This window comes from Heloderma suspectum, chromosome 5 (assembly GCF_057233095.1).
Source record: "Heloderma suspectum isolate Gila_16-S chromosome 5, 16-S_ref, whole genome shotgun sequence".
Lineage (NCBI taxonomy): Eukaryota > Metazoa > Chordata > Lepidosauria > Squamata > Helodermatidae > Heloderma > Heloderma suspectum.
Window position 1 is genome coordinate 194,035,847 of NC_139462.1, and position 16,883 is coordinate 194,052,729.

The window sequence follows — 16,883 nt, forward strand, 5'->3', positions numbered from 1 at the left end:
CCACAGCCATAGCAGTGGGATGTATATGTTGCCCATCCCTGGTCTTACTGGATCCAATTCTGTGTTGCCTCCTAATTTGCAACTGTCTTGTTTTTCCGATATACAGAAATGCTTGACATTCAATCCCATAAAGAGGATATCGGCTTATGATGCCTTATCTCACCCTTATTTTCACGATCTGGAGAAATGCAAGGAGAATACAGACTCTGACATGTCATCCAGTCAAAACTCCACTGAGATGAATACACCATAAGGCTACGTCAGGCTTAACCTACAAACAAACAAAACAGATAGCTTGATAAGGTCACCGCCAAGGGTAAAAAAACCATAGCTGTTTGACTGAAGAGTATTCTCTGGAGACTTCACGTATTGTCTGTATGCTTCTTCAAGATGATCTCCTTCTCTGAGGAAAAGAACCTAGTTACCATCATCAAAGCAATGCAAGAGGCAAGGCTTCCAGTGATCCCACTGTGGCTTGATGTTTGTTTAGTTTATCTGGAGATCTCCAGGTGAAGAGAAGCTGCTGACCAGTTTTGCTGCCATTTCCTTCTAATGTTGAATGGTGCCACCATGGATTAGAGTAATCCAGTCTCACTACCAAAACATGACTTAACTTCTGTCTCTAGGTGCTGAAGTCTGATTTGGTACTCTTTTGGAGTTATGGTGATTGTTTGCCTACTTATTTGCATAATCATGATTTCGGAAAAAGAAATTCTTAAAAGCAATATTTAAGTGAATGACATTGAAATACTGAACCTCTATAGCTTCCAGTTAAGAGGAATGTGTACAAACCCATCTGGCTGTTGTAATCACACAGGAATGTCCTTCCCCAATAGGAAACATCAGCTGATAATTACAGCATTTCATTACTTCTCATAATAACTTGTGTCTTTGACTTAATGCACAAGGGTATCATCAAAGAGATTGTGCACACGTGGCCAAGGGAAAAGGTGGATTAAAAATAACGTAGGGATCACTTCTCTAGTTTGCTGAGGTTATGTCAGTCATTTCACAGTCATTTTCTTTGTTCCTCATAGTACTCTTGTCTACTTTTGGCAATTATATATTTCAGACATATATGATGTCCAGCTCAAAGGATTAAATGGAATAAGAAAAATCAAGTGTTCCTTTGGGATTGCTACCTTATAATTTTAAATTAACAATGAAAACTTGAGATAAAATATTTTTCCTGAATGTGGACAGCGAAAACTGATTTAAGGCTGCAATCCTGTACCCACTTACCTGGGAGTAAACCCCACTGAACTCAACGGGGCTTACTTCTGAACAGACATGTGTAGGATTGCATTGCAAGGCTGCAGTCCTGTGCAGTTTTTCCTGGGAGTAAGCTACATTGGACACAGTGGATTGGATCCAGATTTAGTCATACTTAGGATAGATCCATTGGGTTGGATCCAGATTTAGGCCCATGCAACTGGGCTGGTAGAAGTGAGCTTCCCTACCACTTGCTCCTTGTGGTAGCTCCTCCAGCCCCCTGAAAATGCTACACAGATGGTCATGTGACCCTGCTGAGTGGGGTGAGTTGTGGTACAGTGAGAATCCCTGAAAATTGAGAAGAAGTACCTTCTGTGAGTGGAGCCTTTCTGTCCACAGAAGACAAATCCTAGATCCAGCCCAATGGGACTAACATAAGTTTAGTTATGTTAGTCCCATTGGGACTAACATAACTGAAGTTATGTTTAGTTATGTTAATATGTTAAAACTAAAAAATTAATTTTTGTGAACTGCCCAGAGACCTTTGGCTATTGGGCGGTATAGAAATGAAATAAATAAATAAATAAATAAGTTTAATTGTGCGCATAAGCATGAACTAAATCTGGATCCAACCCAATGGGATGTCTGGGTAAACATACATAGGATTGTGCAACGAGGGAAGCACACCCTGTAGGGCATGCCCACGATAAACCTCAGGCGCCAGAGTGCACAACTCTTATTTCCACCTCAGGTCAGCCCCAGATCCTTCACATTTCATGTAATTGAGAAGATTTTTATTTTTCTATATCATAAAGTTTGAAGAGCCCCCTTATGCACCACCATTTAGATTGATCTTTCTGCTATTCTTTCCCTTTCAAACTTGCTATAACTGAAAGCCAGCTTTAATCAATAATTCACCTTGCTGCCTTAGCACAAATACTTTAACTATTACATAAATTTTTGTATATATTTTAGTTTAAGGTTAAAAAAATAGAATTTTTAAAAGAAATTTTATTTTTGTAGTACGGTTTGATGAAATGTTTTTAATCCATAAATGAAAGATGTACACCCTAGTCTGGTTGCGCTCTAGTGACCCAGATGTAACTCCAGGAAAACCTGGCCTACAGCTGCAACAACAAGAAAAGAGAGAGGTGCCACTGGAACAAATTGATAGCTAGTACTTTTGACACCAATGATCATCGTTGTGCTACCGCATTGTTTGTCTTGTTTATTTACTGAGCTGTATCAGCCACTACCTTATTCCCTGCACTCTCACCCCGGGAGACTCCTCCAACACCATCCTGTGCAATCCCTACACAGTGGTCATTTGTAACCCAGAAGGTGATGGTGGGCCATAAGTGTGCAAAAGGTCTGCAGTGCAATGGATTTGTCTTTCCAGGTAGTGCTTCTCATGTTTTGTTTGGCACTAAAACATGGGAACAAGGGGTACAGAAAACTTCCATGTGGATGCACCCTTAGCATCACACAGCTCAAGTCTCAAAAGAGCTACGCTGGATTGAGGGTCAGACTATGCATGGCATTAAATGCATAGCTTGGCCTTGCATACGTAATTATTTTACTTTAAATAGTGGTTGCGTGGAGATCCAGCCAGGATTGGGGCTATGGTGAAGGGTGAGTTGACTCTTTACTCCAATGGTGCGATCCTGACTCCAATCGCGTGCCGCCACCCCCAGCCCTCAGCTGCTATTTGTGGCAGGAGGGAAGGTGCCTTTGACACAAATGGCAGCTTCACTCCTGAGATAAATAGCAGCTCCAGGGCAGGTGCTGATTTTCATCAGGATCATGTTACAGGTGTAAAGTGTTAAAAGTCCTTACCATGGTCCTCATCACTCCCCAGTCTTCCCTTGCCCCTTGCATATGCTATGTAAAATACAAAAACTAAACACACACGCGCAAACTTTGTGCTTAATGTGTTTTGGCTCTTTGTTCCATCAGTGCTCAGTGGGATACGTGAGAGATTAACTTTCTCTGGATCAGCATTCCCCACCTTGGTAACCTCCAGAGGTAGTGGACTGTAACTCTCATCATTCCCAGCCAGCATGGCCATTCCCATTGGCCATGTTGGCTGGGAATTATGGGAGTTGCAGTCCAACATCTGTGGAGTACACCAGGTTAGGAAAGGCTGCTCTGAATTGTGAGCATCCATTAGGTGGCGCATGAAGTTGTGTACATGTAACGATTTGTGTACTGACATATTTCAGAAACTTGAAAGAGACATGCTGCATCTTCATTTTTTGTGTTCCACTAAAGGTCTTTTTGAACTACTCTAAAAATGTGCAAACTCCATTCACCTAGAGCCCATTGTTGAGACAGAAAAAATTAATTGGGGTAGCCATGGGCAACAGTACCTTTATGATACTGCACTCACAATCTCTGAAAAACTGTTGTTACCTCTACACAGCCTAAGTTAGCACTTTCCAGGACATGTATTCATTTCACAATCAAACCACTCCCAGTATGGGAAAGACCATTGGAGCTAAGAATAAAAATAATAATGGGCTATGAAAGTTTCCTGTGACTTGCATACCCACTTAAAAATCAATTTCCAGAAACGGAAATCCTGTTGAGTTATAGCCATATGGCTATGCCAACATTTGTATCCACAGCAGCATGTCATTAGCTTAACCCCATGACAGTTGATTTTCAGACATTGCTATTGTGATCCAGAATAAATTTATTATGATCACAGGACATAGTGATGACATGATTTCAGGTCATGCAAAGATGCGCTATCTCATAACTCACAGGTGCAGAAACACTGTTGGAGTGTGCACTTCCCTACACCTTGCTTGACCACAGTCACCCAACTCCAGTCTCCTTCAGCGTTGCCCAAACTGCTGCCACTTTTGAGATGTAGTCAAGTGGCCCAAGAGAGGATGGGGGAGAGGTCCTAACTGGAAGAGCACAAGCTTTCTGTACAGAAGATCCCAGGTTCAATCCCCAGTACCTTTAGTTCAAAAAAAGATTGTGTAGCAGATGACATAAAACACCTCTGCCTGGAACCCTGGAGAGTTGCTTGCCTGTCAGAGTAGACAGTACTGGGCTAGACAGGCCAACAGTTGGACCTGGTAAACGGTAGCTTCCTGTGATCCTAATTAGAGAAGCTACCTTCCCACCCTCTCCAGTATACCCTAATTACTTGCACATTTACTTTGAAGAGCTACACCAGCCTTCCCCAACATAGCACCTTCCAGATGTGATGGACTGCAACTCCCATCATTCCCAGCCAGTATGGCTTGGGTATGATGGGAGTTGTAGTCCATCACATCTGGAGGGTGCTACGTTGGGGGAGGCTGAGCTACACTTTACCATCCAGCTGCTTATTTTTTGTTTTGAACTGCCCTCTTTTGACATTATGAGGACTTTTGTTTGTGCACCCCAACCATCTGCAACAGTAATTAAGTTATGTACCTCTGTAAGCTTTAGGAAATCTTCTTTCTTCTCTTATCCTTTTAGCACAGGGATAGAATTATGAATGCTTAGGGCACATCTGTATAAGGGACCTCTCTTGCCTCCAGTTCAGCTCTTTAGCCACAATCCAGAGAGCCCTTCTAGAAACGCACAAGGAATGTCCGGTGGAGCTTTTCCCTCTTTCATTTCAGATGACTGTTGCAGTGGATGCCTCCCTGATGTTTGTGGGGTGGTCATTTGTCAGGCAGCTGTGATGAGACGGAGGTGACTCAGAGCCCCTCTGTACGTGTAGAGCCCACCACAGCTCTCTGGATTAGGATCTAGAGCACCAAGCCGGGTACTGAGACGTCTCCTGAAAAAGGAGGTCCCTCGCAGCGTAAGATATGGTTGAACCAACATTGTTCCATGTATTTTGTGAGTATTACAGCCTGTGCTAGCTACGCTGTTGCCATCGCCATGTAGGTGGGACAGATCACTTACACAGCTAAAGGTCATGTGTATGGTCTCTATGAGGATTGGTTATGCTGCAGGAGCAAATCTGATCACTATGGAATTTTCCCTTCTTTATTCTGTCTGCATCTGGCTGGCCTGACTTCTTAAGCAACCCAAACATACAGCCATAGAAGTGCAGCTTAGGATATCTTGCACTAAGCTCTAGCATCCTTTGCCCCATTGCAGTACTATCCTAAAGCTCATCTCTAGTATTCTGAAGTATAGCTGCTTGAGACAGTAAAATGTCATAGACTGGCCCTGCTTGATGCTCAGTAGAATTTCTCTCTGGAGTTTTTGACAAAATCTGTTATCACATAAGTTATGTATTGTGCTACTTTTCCCTATTTATATAAGATATACATTTTAGAATAACATTGTATTGTACAAAGGACAGATCTCTTGGCTGCTAGAAACTATGCGTACTTTAATATGTGGAATAATCTGGAAATACACCGTGACAGTCCCGTAGCTAACAATAATCTCCCTCAAAGCTTATGTTATCAGATCTTCTATATAGGTAATATAATCGGTCATAAAATACATGTTATTATTGAAAAGACTGGGTATATTAATTGGGCTTCTTCTGTAAGCTGAAAATGAATAGAGAGGCACATGTTGCTTCTGTGGGGTCTGCTTTCTGAAACCTTTTTAGCTAGTGCCCCTCTCTTGGTCTGAGGTTTGGATTAAATTTGCTGGTATATGTAGAATTGAAATTCTCTACCCTACATGCTGTCAGAATAGATCAGCCTCCCTGAACCTGGTGCCCTCCAGATGTTTAGACTACAACTCTCATCATCCATCACTATTGGCCATGCTGATGGACACTGTAGTCCAAAACATCTGGAGGGCACCAGATCGGGAAAGGCTGGAATAGATACATCTCATATTTGTTACAAGTAAGGATTGTACAACTACAATAAATGCAAGGTCAAAACTTCAGGAGTTATTAAATTAATAAGGGCTTTACACAGCCTTGTATTTAAGCACTCACCTGGTAGCCACAGGCAACAGCGAATGGCATGCAAGTGAGTGATGGATGCTCCATCCCTCCTCTGTACCCAGTATAGAAACCAAACAGGCTACCAGAGGAGTTAAGCTCTTCCTCTGTGACCTGCATAGAAATTTAGTGGGCTGCTGAAGGAGGGCCAGAACTCACTGTCCCTCCTCCACCAGCTCCCAGTAGGCTATTAACATTTTTGCAGGCTACTAACATCTGTGGGCTTATTTACAAGGCTGCCTTAGCACATAATTGTATGGTTGCATCTCCTTGTTTCTGCATTGTGTCCAGTATTTCCAACTCCTCTTGTTCATAATATTGTTCAATATATTGCCCCAAAATATAATGGCAGCCGAATGGTATGTGCTAGTCCAGTGAGACTTTTCAGCAGCTTCCCTACCACATAACATTCTGGATGGTCCTTGTCAACAAAAGGCTTATCTTTACTCCTTTTTTCAAAGGAGTGAATTCTGCCCTTTTTTTTTTTCCAAAATGTTGGGGAAAGACTATTCTTAGGGTACCTTCTGATTGCAGATTCTATTAAAACGTTAGCATATGAGTACTAAAGATCCACTTGAATCTGCAGTCAGGGGATATATGAGTACTAAAGTTGCACATTCCCAGCAGCAGGTCTGAAAGCCTGCCATTTGCCCCCATTTTGATGGATTTGCTTTGAACTGAAACAGTTCAAGGAGCTACAAAAGTGAATTGATGAAAATAGATGCCTTGGTGATGCCTTGTGCCTTCAGGATAGGCAGATCTACCTACCCATCTGAGATTTTCCTTAGACCTGGTCACTTACTGTTACTACTGCTGAGTTCAGACAGGCACCTCAGCCCTAAATACATCAAGTAGGCATATAACCCACTGAAACCAACAGCCCCACCAAGTACTATATTTAGGTGGATCAAGGTGTTCCAGAAGCATTCCTCACATTAGCACAAAAGCCACATCTTTGGCATTTACAGTATGGGTATTTCTAAGGGTATTTCTAATTTCTAATTAAATAGAGGTTCTGCATAATGGTTCTGCAGAACCTCTAATTAAATAGAGGTTCTGCATAATGCAGAACCTTTAATTAGAGGTTCTGCAGAACCTCTAATTAAATAGAGGTTCTGCATAATGCAGAAAATGCAAGTTTTGCAGTGAATTATACAGCCTATTTATACAAAGAATCCTATGCATGTCTGTCAGTGCTGAGCTGTAGGCAGCCAAGCACGTAGTCAAATGGAAGTATAAGTCCCATCATGACTGGGGCTAGGATTCCAATGGAGCACTGAGAAAGCTTCTATAGGAGGGCCTAGAGATGGAATGTGGAGAGCAGAGCTGCTATGGTATGTAGAAAGCAGAACAGGCATAGTTGATCACAGGCCAGGGCCCAAACCAAGGGGTTATTCTGAAGAAGGCCAGACGGAGATGCAGGGGAGCAACAAGCAGAAAAAAAAAGTCCAGCTGGATGATGAGGAAGCCTCATGAGGAGACCAGCAGCAAGAGACCAAGGGCTAGGTGGGAGCTGAGTGGCAAGCAGGAACACCTGAGAGAGAGAGAGAGTGCGCGCAACTACAAAGCAGCGAACCCAAAATCTGGCTGTTGCCACATCAAAAACAGGCCTGACGTGGAAGTGTTTAGAAACTATTGGGGTCAGGATGAACGAATAGGCTGTTGCCAGCAGGAAGCAAAGCTGGGACCTTGGGAGAAAGTTGTCCCTTCCTCCACATTCCAGCCTTAACTGGTTCACTACAAGGGACAAACAAATCAGGGTTGCCCCAATAACAGGAAACTTGCACGAGGCCAGGCTGACGAGGTGCAATTATTATTTAATAAGTGATTTCAGTTATTTAATAAGTGATTTCAGACGTATTTCAGTTGTCTTCCTCAGGGGAATTTATTCAGCTGCTAGCTAGATACAAATAGCATCTCCTTGTCTCTTGCACACATTTGGAAATTCCCAGTTCAGTTAATACTGACGAGCAGAGAAGACAATGGAATTGCCTTGTACATGCATGCATATGAGAACTGTTGGATCATGGCCATTGACCTGGGCATAATTTGGTGGACCTTGTTTTCAAAAAAACTAAAAGTAGACTAGCAACTAAGGGGTCATATCTGGGTAAGCCTTCAGGATGCTTGATTAGGGTAGAGCAGGGTTTTGTTAAATACTGAAACTGATGTTGACCAAAATGATTACATGGATGATATGGCTATGGGAAATTGTGAGGTCAAGAAGAAAAGGGTATTTCTAAGGCAAAGACTTTAAATGCAAAGAATGTGTGATACGAATACATAAAAAGGGACTAATGGTCACATATTGTTCAAACTGCCTTTTATGGAAGCTCTGGATTTAGTAATAAAATTGTTCTATAATAGTTCGGCTTTGAAAACTGATTTGATTACTTTAAAAGTATTTCACACAGGGGAACCAAACCCAGGGAGTTCATTTTTGTATGAACAGTTACAAGATATATAGAGGGGTTCATTTTTCCTGCATGGCAGCTGTAAAGGCTTAAGAGCATCCTAGATTAAGTTGCAGAGGTGCAAAGGTGTTTTTTAACCTACTGTAACATGCAAATGGGAGCTAGCAATGAATAATCAATTAGTGCTGCTGAGCTCTTATAAGGCACTTTAGGATGAGGTTTCCAGGTCAAACATGAGACATGTAAGTAAGATGCCCAATTTTCACTGATGTGGCTGCTTCTGACTTTGCAGGATGATCTATTTCCCTTTAGAACCCTGATGCTAACAGTCTATCATTGCAGGCTTTGATATAGAAGAAAATCTATATTGGGAACTATTCTATCTTCACAACCTGGTGCAGTAGAACAACACATACATTGCAAGTGGAAGGTCCCAAACTCAGTCACCAGTTGGAAGAATCTCAAATAGCTGAGCTGGGGAAAAATCTGCCAAAGTCATTGGCAGTCAGACAAGGCCATCCAAGACTAGATGGTCTGTCTATTTCTAGCTCTTCATAGCTGAAAATGAAAGTGCTTCAAGTCCTGATTAACCACCAGAATTTCTGGAGAGCAACTTTGGCAATGGAGTCAAGAGCAGAGGAGGGCCAAGGCCCTGACTCCCACTCCCTCTGAAATCCTGTCTCCACTGATGCTATACACATTGAACCTTTCCAGGTTGGCAATTACACAGTACTCCTCGGGGGGCTGGATTTGGCCTGGGAGTTTCCAGTTGCTGACCCCTAATTTTAAATGCTATGATTTATTCATCATAATTTTGATCCACTAGGACCTTTTTCTTCCCCTTACTGATCTTTTAGGAATTATGCCTTCTGTTCCTCTGCATATTTATCATGTCCTTCTCAAGAAGCTCTCGGTGCCAATCTGTTTGCTTTCATGATGGTTCCCATGCCTTGCCCATCAGCTTGATATTTGAGTGTGCAACTTAAAATAGCTTACTTTATAGCCATCGCGTGCTTCCTTTCCCCCCATGTATTGATGTCAGGACACATGAACATGAGGGTACACCCGCTCCCTGAAATAATTTCAGCTTAGTTGCCTACTGTTTAGGGACTGTTACACTTTCCTTCTCCTGGTAATGAGGGCTCTTTCGAGGTGTATGTATTAGGCATCTTGTGGGTTCACTGTGTAAGCACAGAGGCTGGTGTCTGGGGCAGAATTTGCCCTCCTGAGAATCTAAACATTCAATAAATGTAAAAAAATTAAAATAAGGTTTCATAGCTTCAAAGAGCTGTTTTATAACTTGAAAATTCATACTGTGGGGAATATTGTGTATTCTCTCTCATAGCGAAATACTTTTTAATTTTTGCATATGCCATTTAATGTTGTTGTTGTTATATATTAACGTATATTTTTATTTCCTCATGAGTTAAGATTCCGTCAGTCCTAGGGCCTGAACATGCAAATATTCATGAGTAGCATACTTTTAGTCTGCAGTTAAGCTAAGTTTATGTTGGTTCAAACTATAGTTCTAAATACAATTATGAGGCTGTCCATTTCAGTGTAATCAGTGGGACTTACTTCTACAGAATGGCCTTACTCCATTGGCTCATGATGATGTGTGCAGCTCCACATTCATGGGGTTCCTCATTCTCTTCTATGAGCAAGGGATCGCTGCATACAGCAAAGACCCTTTGGTTATCCATGGAGCCCTTCGTTGAAGACAATGGGAAGTTCCTGTACATACAGGTCTTTGGACCTGTATCCTGTAGATAGACTGTGCCCCTGAGCCTATGGATGCATTGATGTTCATACAGAGCTCCCATGTAAATGTATTTCCCCATTTATTTGAATGGATGGGAACATGCTGAGTTACCAAGTGAACTGAGAAGCCCTCACTGTTGTGTTTCAATTAGACTATTGGAATGGTCCTAAAAACATATTATCTCAAATAAATGTTTTTGATGAGCATCCCAATTACCACAATTAGTATACTGTCACAAAACACAATTTTATCAACTTTTGTAAACAGATATGCCAGTACAGATGTTGATGACGGGGGTCCAAATCATCCTATGAAATGCAATCCCACCTGCTCAGCTGGTTTGGGCTGTTAAGAGAATAGAATTAGACCTCAAGCCATTTATTCTTGAGTAGTTTCATTTTTAAGTTTCTTGATCTCGACTGACTTTTCTACAGGATCCTTGCAGCGCAAGTTATTTCAGTCTGAGAATCCTGGCCCTAAACATAGTTACTCTTGAACATCTTCCTTTGAAACCAATGAGATTTACTTGGGAGTCAATGTATTTATAATTGCAAGGAAGTTTTTGCAATCTCAGGTTCCTGGTTAGCAACTGACTGATCCAATGAGGACACATGGTTAGTAACAGCACTCGGACCCAATTGATGGGGTCAACATGTATTGAAAAGATGGACATTTATATCTAAGTTGTTTATTTGCAGTGTAAATGATTGTTATTTTAATTGATGTGTGTTACTCTACTAAAATAGATATCGCTCTCAGCTCCTTGGACTTGAGATCTAGCGTAGTGCGCAGTACTAGCCTTAGGAGAAGTGTCACTAGCTGAAAGTGTAGATGGTCTGTGCTTTTACAATATAGTTTGCATTAAAAAATGTTCATTTTAGATATGCAAGCTGCTAATCTGATTAGAGGGTCTAAAAGGTAGGCAGGATGTAAAATAAATGACCTGAATGAGCTGCATAGTATAATATTTGCATTTTGCAAGTAAAGAGACAAAGCTTATTGGACGTAGTATCTTTTAGGTCTCATTTTTGGATTTTTAAGAACTTGCATAAACTTGAAAAGTTGATAGAGTAAAATTTACATGTAGAGCAATAGTGTGGGAAGGGTTTGTACAGGAAATTAGAAGAGATTGCTTGCTTTATTTTCATTGTTTTATTTTCGTTAGTAGTTGTCACTAAAAATTAGTCCATGATGGATACCTAAACCAATGTCCCTGATTTCTTGTCATTAAAATAAGCATTGGCTTTGATAACATTGTATGTAATAAAGGTTTGTGTGATGATTACTACAAAGCATTCTGTGTTTGTTGAATAGGGTTGCCTGGTGGCTGCACAAATTTTGTGCAGCATGCTGCTGTGCTCGGACCACGATCTGCTGAAATCAGCCTTTTACAGCATTGAGATGAGCATTATTGCCTGCTAATGTCTATAGATCAAGGTGTTAACAACGCTTAACGTTGTTAACGTTAACCATCAACGGCTGGTAAAAAGTTGGCAATCTAATTGTTGAACCATAAATTGAAACAGCAGGTTCAGGAAAATGTATTTACATGTCTGGATATAAAGGTCTGCAGTTTGAAAGTGCAAATGCCATGGATGATCTATGGTTTAAGACCAATTACAAGAAGTTAAAGAAAGATAAATATTGGTCCACTCTGTGTATCCTTATATAGAATAATGATTGAGGGGAAAATATGTACATTAGGGTGAGATTAGCTTTAATTAGTATTATAGTTTCTTATTTTTCTGCTATTCTTTACCCAATTAATTATAATTATAAATTAAGATGGGGGTGGAAAGTTGGGGGCAGAATCCTGAAAGGAGAAAGTGTCAAAATGAGCGATTCAAGCAGTCCTTAATCAAATATTAAGCACATTATGAAGTTGAGGCCCTGATTAATTTCCTGTAACTCTGCAGGGATTCAACATATTCATTCAGAGATACATCTTTTGGTAGGGGATATTGTTCTAACATCGAAAATATTTGTGAATTGATAAAAAACCTTAGCGTACCAAGGTTATGGTGTTAAAACAGAGTAATATCAACTGGTTCCTGTGATTTATTTATTTTTTTACGTCTGCAGCTGCTCCATACCAACTTTAGTGCCATTTATCGAAAAAAAGCAATATAATGTGAATGCAAATTTCAACATGATCTCTCGTAGGGTAAATCAGAACAGTGCTCTGATCATTGCGGGGGAGGGATCCCCATCAGAACCTAGATAATTTTATAATTTGATCTGGAGGTGACATGGGTGAGCATCAGTTTAAACATTTTGAGCCAGATGTTTTCCTTATGTATACAAGTGAAACAAGCAATCCTGTGAGGCACTGCGCTCGGTCAGTGGTGCATAGGATGCATAGTCAGGAGACTGTGATGGGATCTGATTCCAGCCCAAGTGCTGCTCCAACCACTGGTGTGCAGAGGATGGGGAGGGAGTTGTTCACTGCTTCCTGAGCAGAATTGCAAAAGATGGTAAGATTAGACCCAAGATTCCCAGTGCAAGATATGGAGAAATTATCATCTAATGCTTTGTAATGAGAAGCGGGCAGAGCCTGATGGCTGGGCTTAGTGTGCCATGAGTTATGAAGCTGTTTTATCTAGCACGGTTCAAAACTGTTTAATGCTGCTCCTGCTCAGGCAGACCCTTAGAACTGGGTCATTAGAACTAGAATCATTGTCATGAGCTGAGTAACTAGGCTCTATCCTAGTCAAGTCACTGTATGTGAAAATTTATGATTTCATCTGACAGTTAAATGTCTACATTTACAAATGTAGTTTGTACTTCAAGCACATCCTGTTGTTTTTAATATCTGCATTCATCGAACTCCAATCTACCTGGACTATTCTTCCTTTCCAAAAGTGCATGAATTGCCTCGATTCAGTGCACTTTCTCATTATTGTTGAAATGATAGCAGGTGGAATCAAACTTCTTGGGTCACCTTGCTGAAACACTGAAAAATGTACTTAATGATATATATTGTATTCCTTTTCCACATTCTGGCTTTCCAATACCCTGCTATATCAGTGGGTTACAAAATCAACAGTGGGGTATATCTATACTCACACTTTATGCAACCATGACAGGTCATAATTCTATACACACTTACCTGGGAGTAAGTAGTTCTGTGTAGACCCGTATAGGACTGTGCTGTAAAAAACTTGTGCTGTGTTGTGTGGTAATGGTAATATTCTGGAGTGTTGTTCCCTAACCACATTTTATGCTTCGTGCCTGATATTTGAAGCTATTTTATCTTAACACCACTGAAGTGTGTCCCAAAGTTATTGGTGGTTGTTTGCTCTTGAGAATATTCACATATTACTACATTGCTGGCTTTCATCATTACCAGTTTCTGAAACAGGCAAACAGCATAAAGAAATCTTGTTGTCTGTCATTTAGACAGCCAGATCCAGAAGTCATTGAAATCTAGTGATTCAGTTTTAAGCTGCTTTGGTCCCATTGGCCATAGCACAGGAGTGCCAAACCTCTTTCAGTCTGAGGGCCAAATTCAATTGTGGGGAAGCTCTCAAGGGCAGCATTCCAGTGGTGGGAAGGGCCAAAGACAAAAGGGGCAGGCTCAAAAATACCAGTATATTTTAGTTATGGCTCTTACTGCAGTAAGGAAGCCTTAGGAGAGGCATTTCAACCTTTCAGAATGGGGAGGAAACATGCAAAAGCTTGGAGGCCACCAAATGATTGGTGGTCAGGGAAAGGGCCATGTCCCCCTAGGGAACCACAGAGGACCAGACTGGAGCCCAAGGCAGGAGGGACTTGACCCACAGGCCTGTGGTTCAGCACCCCTACTACAGTAAGACCAAAGAGGCTTTTGGGAGTGATTTGAAGTTGACCACACTGACTGATTTACATCTGTGAAGTTTGTCCCACTGTATAGGCTGCAGGAGAGAGCTCTCTCCCAGTTGACCGACACAGAACGTACATAGCTTTATGGAAATAATGCTGAATGGATGAGGGCCTAATAATGCACCTCAGTCTGTCTGCTTACAGGTGATACAAAAGTCCACCTTCTTACATACGTCTCAGTCCAATTTACAACTTGATTCCTACACATTCAGAACTGCATTATGGTCATTTACATCTGTGCATAGAAAGAAGGAGGGATACTTGCAGAATTAAGCCCAAGTTCAGTTTAGCTCCCTCCCAGATAAAAGCGCATAGGCTGCTGCTGAAAAAGTGGTTTTAGTATTACTGATTAAACTGCCCTTAAATCCAAGTGCTCCAGTTTAAGCAGATTGTGGATAAGGTTGATAAAAGGCTAAACCCTCAGATTTATATTTGCTGTTATATAAGGCACAGAGTTGGAACCGGATGTGGGTTTTTTTTGCTCGCAAGGCTCAGAAAGTAGTGTATTTATTGTTGAGGTTATGATGTTTTGACATGAGGAACCAGCATCATTATATTTCAATAATTGTGTTATTGTTTTTGAGTTACACACCAAGTATTTTAAAACAAAAAAGGCAATGTTCTTCATATATTTCAGTCAGCTGTCTCAGCATTTGCTTCACTTTTATAGGGGGAAGGTGTTATGTTTTTGTTTTTAATTTCAAAAAAGTAAAGCATATTAAATACTTAAACTTGACAACATTGGGTTCCGTTGTTGTTGTTATTATTATTATTAGAGTTCTGGTTGATATGAACACAAATACAACCAGGAAGGTTTCTTTTTTTTTTTCTTTTTTTTAATACTCCAAAATATATGTTCTGTTTTATTCTTTGCTCAGGAATATTTCTGACAAGTAACTTCATAAGTTAGGGCCAATTCTTTGTTTTGTGTCCAAACTACAGATATCCCCTGTTAAGAAAGGTTGGGCATGCACATGTAAATTATTTTGTATTGCATTTATATCTCAGCTTTCTTCCATCATGGTCAAGGCAGCATGCTAGGGGTCTCCCATCTGGGCACTGACCAGCCCCAGACCTGCTTAGCTTCAGGAAAGTTGACTGTGTCTTTAAACAAACCTCTGTTTCAATGTGGAATTAAGCATGTGCCTATTTAAAAATGCAAAAGCACTGGCTGAATCCTTTCCTGGCTTCTGTCTCCAAGAATTGTCGAAAGCTTTTATCAGTCCCTACATGTGTAGAATAGCAATTTTCAATAAGATTCTGCACATCATTATTAGGATTTATTTATTTATTGCATTTCTATACCGCCCAATCTCTGGGCAGTTCACAAAAATTAAAGTAAATGTTGACAAGCCCAGACAAATTTCATTACTGTCCGAACACTCAGGTTAAGTCTGTGAATGTTGAGTGACAGTCACTCAAACATGATGGACACCATTCATGTGTGGGCTTATTTATTTATTTAAACTACTTATCTACCACTTGGTATCCTAAGATCTCGTAAGTGGTTTATATAAGAAATGCATAAAATAAAGGATAAAAGCCAATATAAAAACAATATAAAATAATAAAATACATTAAAATAATTACAGAAACAGTAAAATGGAGCAGTACAATTACACGTCAGGGAAAGCCTGAGTAAATAAGTGCGTCTTTCAAGAGGTGTCTAAAGTTTGCCACTGTTTCTGCCTCTTGTACCACACATGGGAGTGTGTTCTAGAAGTGGAGGGTGCCACTACCAAGAAAGTCCACTTAGGGCGCAATCCTATGGCCACTAGTCAGCAGCTAGATGGCCAATAGGATAGGTCAGTTCCCGGAAACCAACCTCGCAGCCCACACTCCTGGAGAACCCACCCCTTCCCGTGCCGCCTCGTAGGCAGTGCAGATCGGTCCCACACTCCGCGCTTGTAAGAGCAGCGCAGAGCGGTGAAAATGGGGCGTTTCTGGGGGCGGGGCCGGCCGGGAAGTCGGAAATCCAGTACAACAGATCCTATGTGTTGTCCTGCTGCTGCTTCCCACGCTCCGAGGTCCTGCGGCTAGACAGCCAAAATCAGCTGTCTAGCCGCGAAAGCAGGGCTGGGGAGCAAGGAGGAGATCTGCTCCTCACCACTCCTTCCGCCCTGTGCTGGATAGGCGATTGCCCCTGGGATAAGAGGCAACCATTGATCTTGATAGGATTGCCCCCTCCCATGCTGTTACCTGACCATACATTGTTGGTGATGGAACAATCAACCAGGCCTCTTCAGAAGATCTCAGGCATCGATTTGGCGTATATACTGGGAGATGGTTTGTGTGCCCCAAAGGTACCTCTATTTTCTAGCATTCACAGCATTCATCTGGGTTTGTCACAGTTCTCTCCATTTGGGGCAGACCTACACATATCTTGTATTTGGTTTTCACTTTAAGGCTGCAAACCTTCAAAGACTTACTTGGGAGGAAAAATCACATTGAACATAATGACACTATTGAGTAAACATACATAGGATTGTGCCGGAGGTCGGGGATGGGTAGACAGTTGGCTTGCAGGATCTACTTTCTATTTTGCTAGAATCCCAAGGTCTCCCAACTGGAGCTAGATGCAAAATAGAACATCAGGAAGGTTGGTGGAGGGGATGGGGACACACAGAATTGAAGAACAAGGTGCTTCTGAGGACATCTTCACCTAGGAATTAATTTTCAGTACTAGAACTGGACCTTGCACACACAAACCCTT

General features: G+C 41.3%; 1 protein-coding gene across 3 annotated transcripts in view; it reads left to right on the plus strand.

Moving 5' to 3' along the window:
- CDK6 (cyclin dependent kinase 6) overlaps window positions 1-14,901 on the plus strand; it is a 156,328-nt gene extending 141,427 nt beyond the window's left edge. For all 3 annotated transcript variants that reach the window (XM_084858842.1, XM_084858843.1, XM_084858844.1), the window contains exon 8: window positions 107-14,901. In XM_084858842.1, coding sequence (XP_084714968.1) covers window positions 107-253 — 147 coding nt within the window. In that variant the 3' untranslated portion in view covers window positions 254-14,901. The remainder of the gene's footprint in view (window positions 1-106) is intronic.
- Window positions 14,902-16,883: the final 1,982 nt, after the last annotated feature.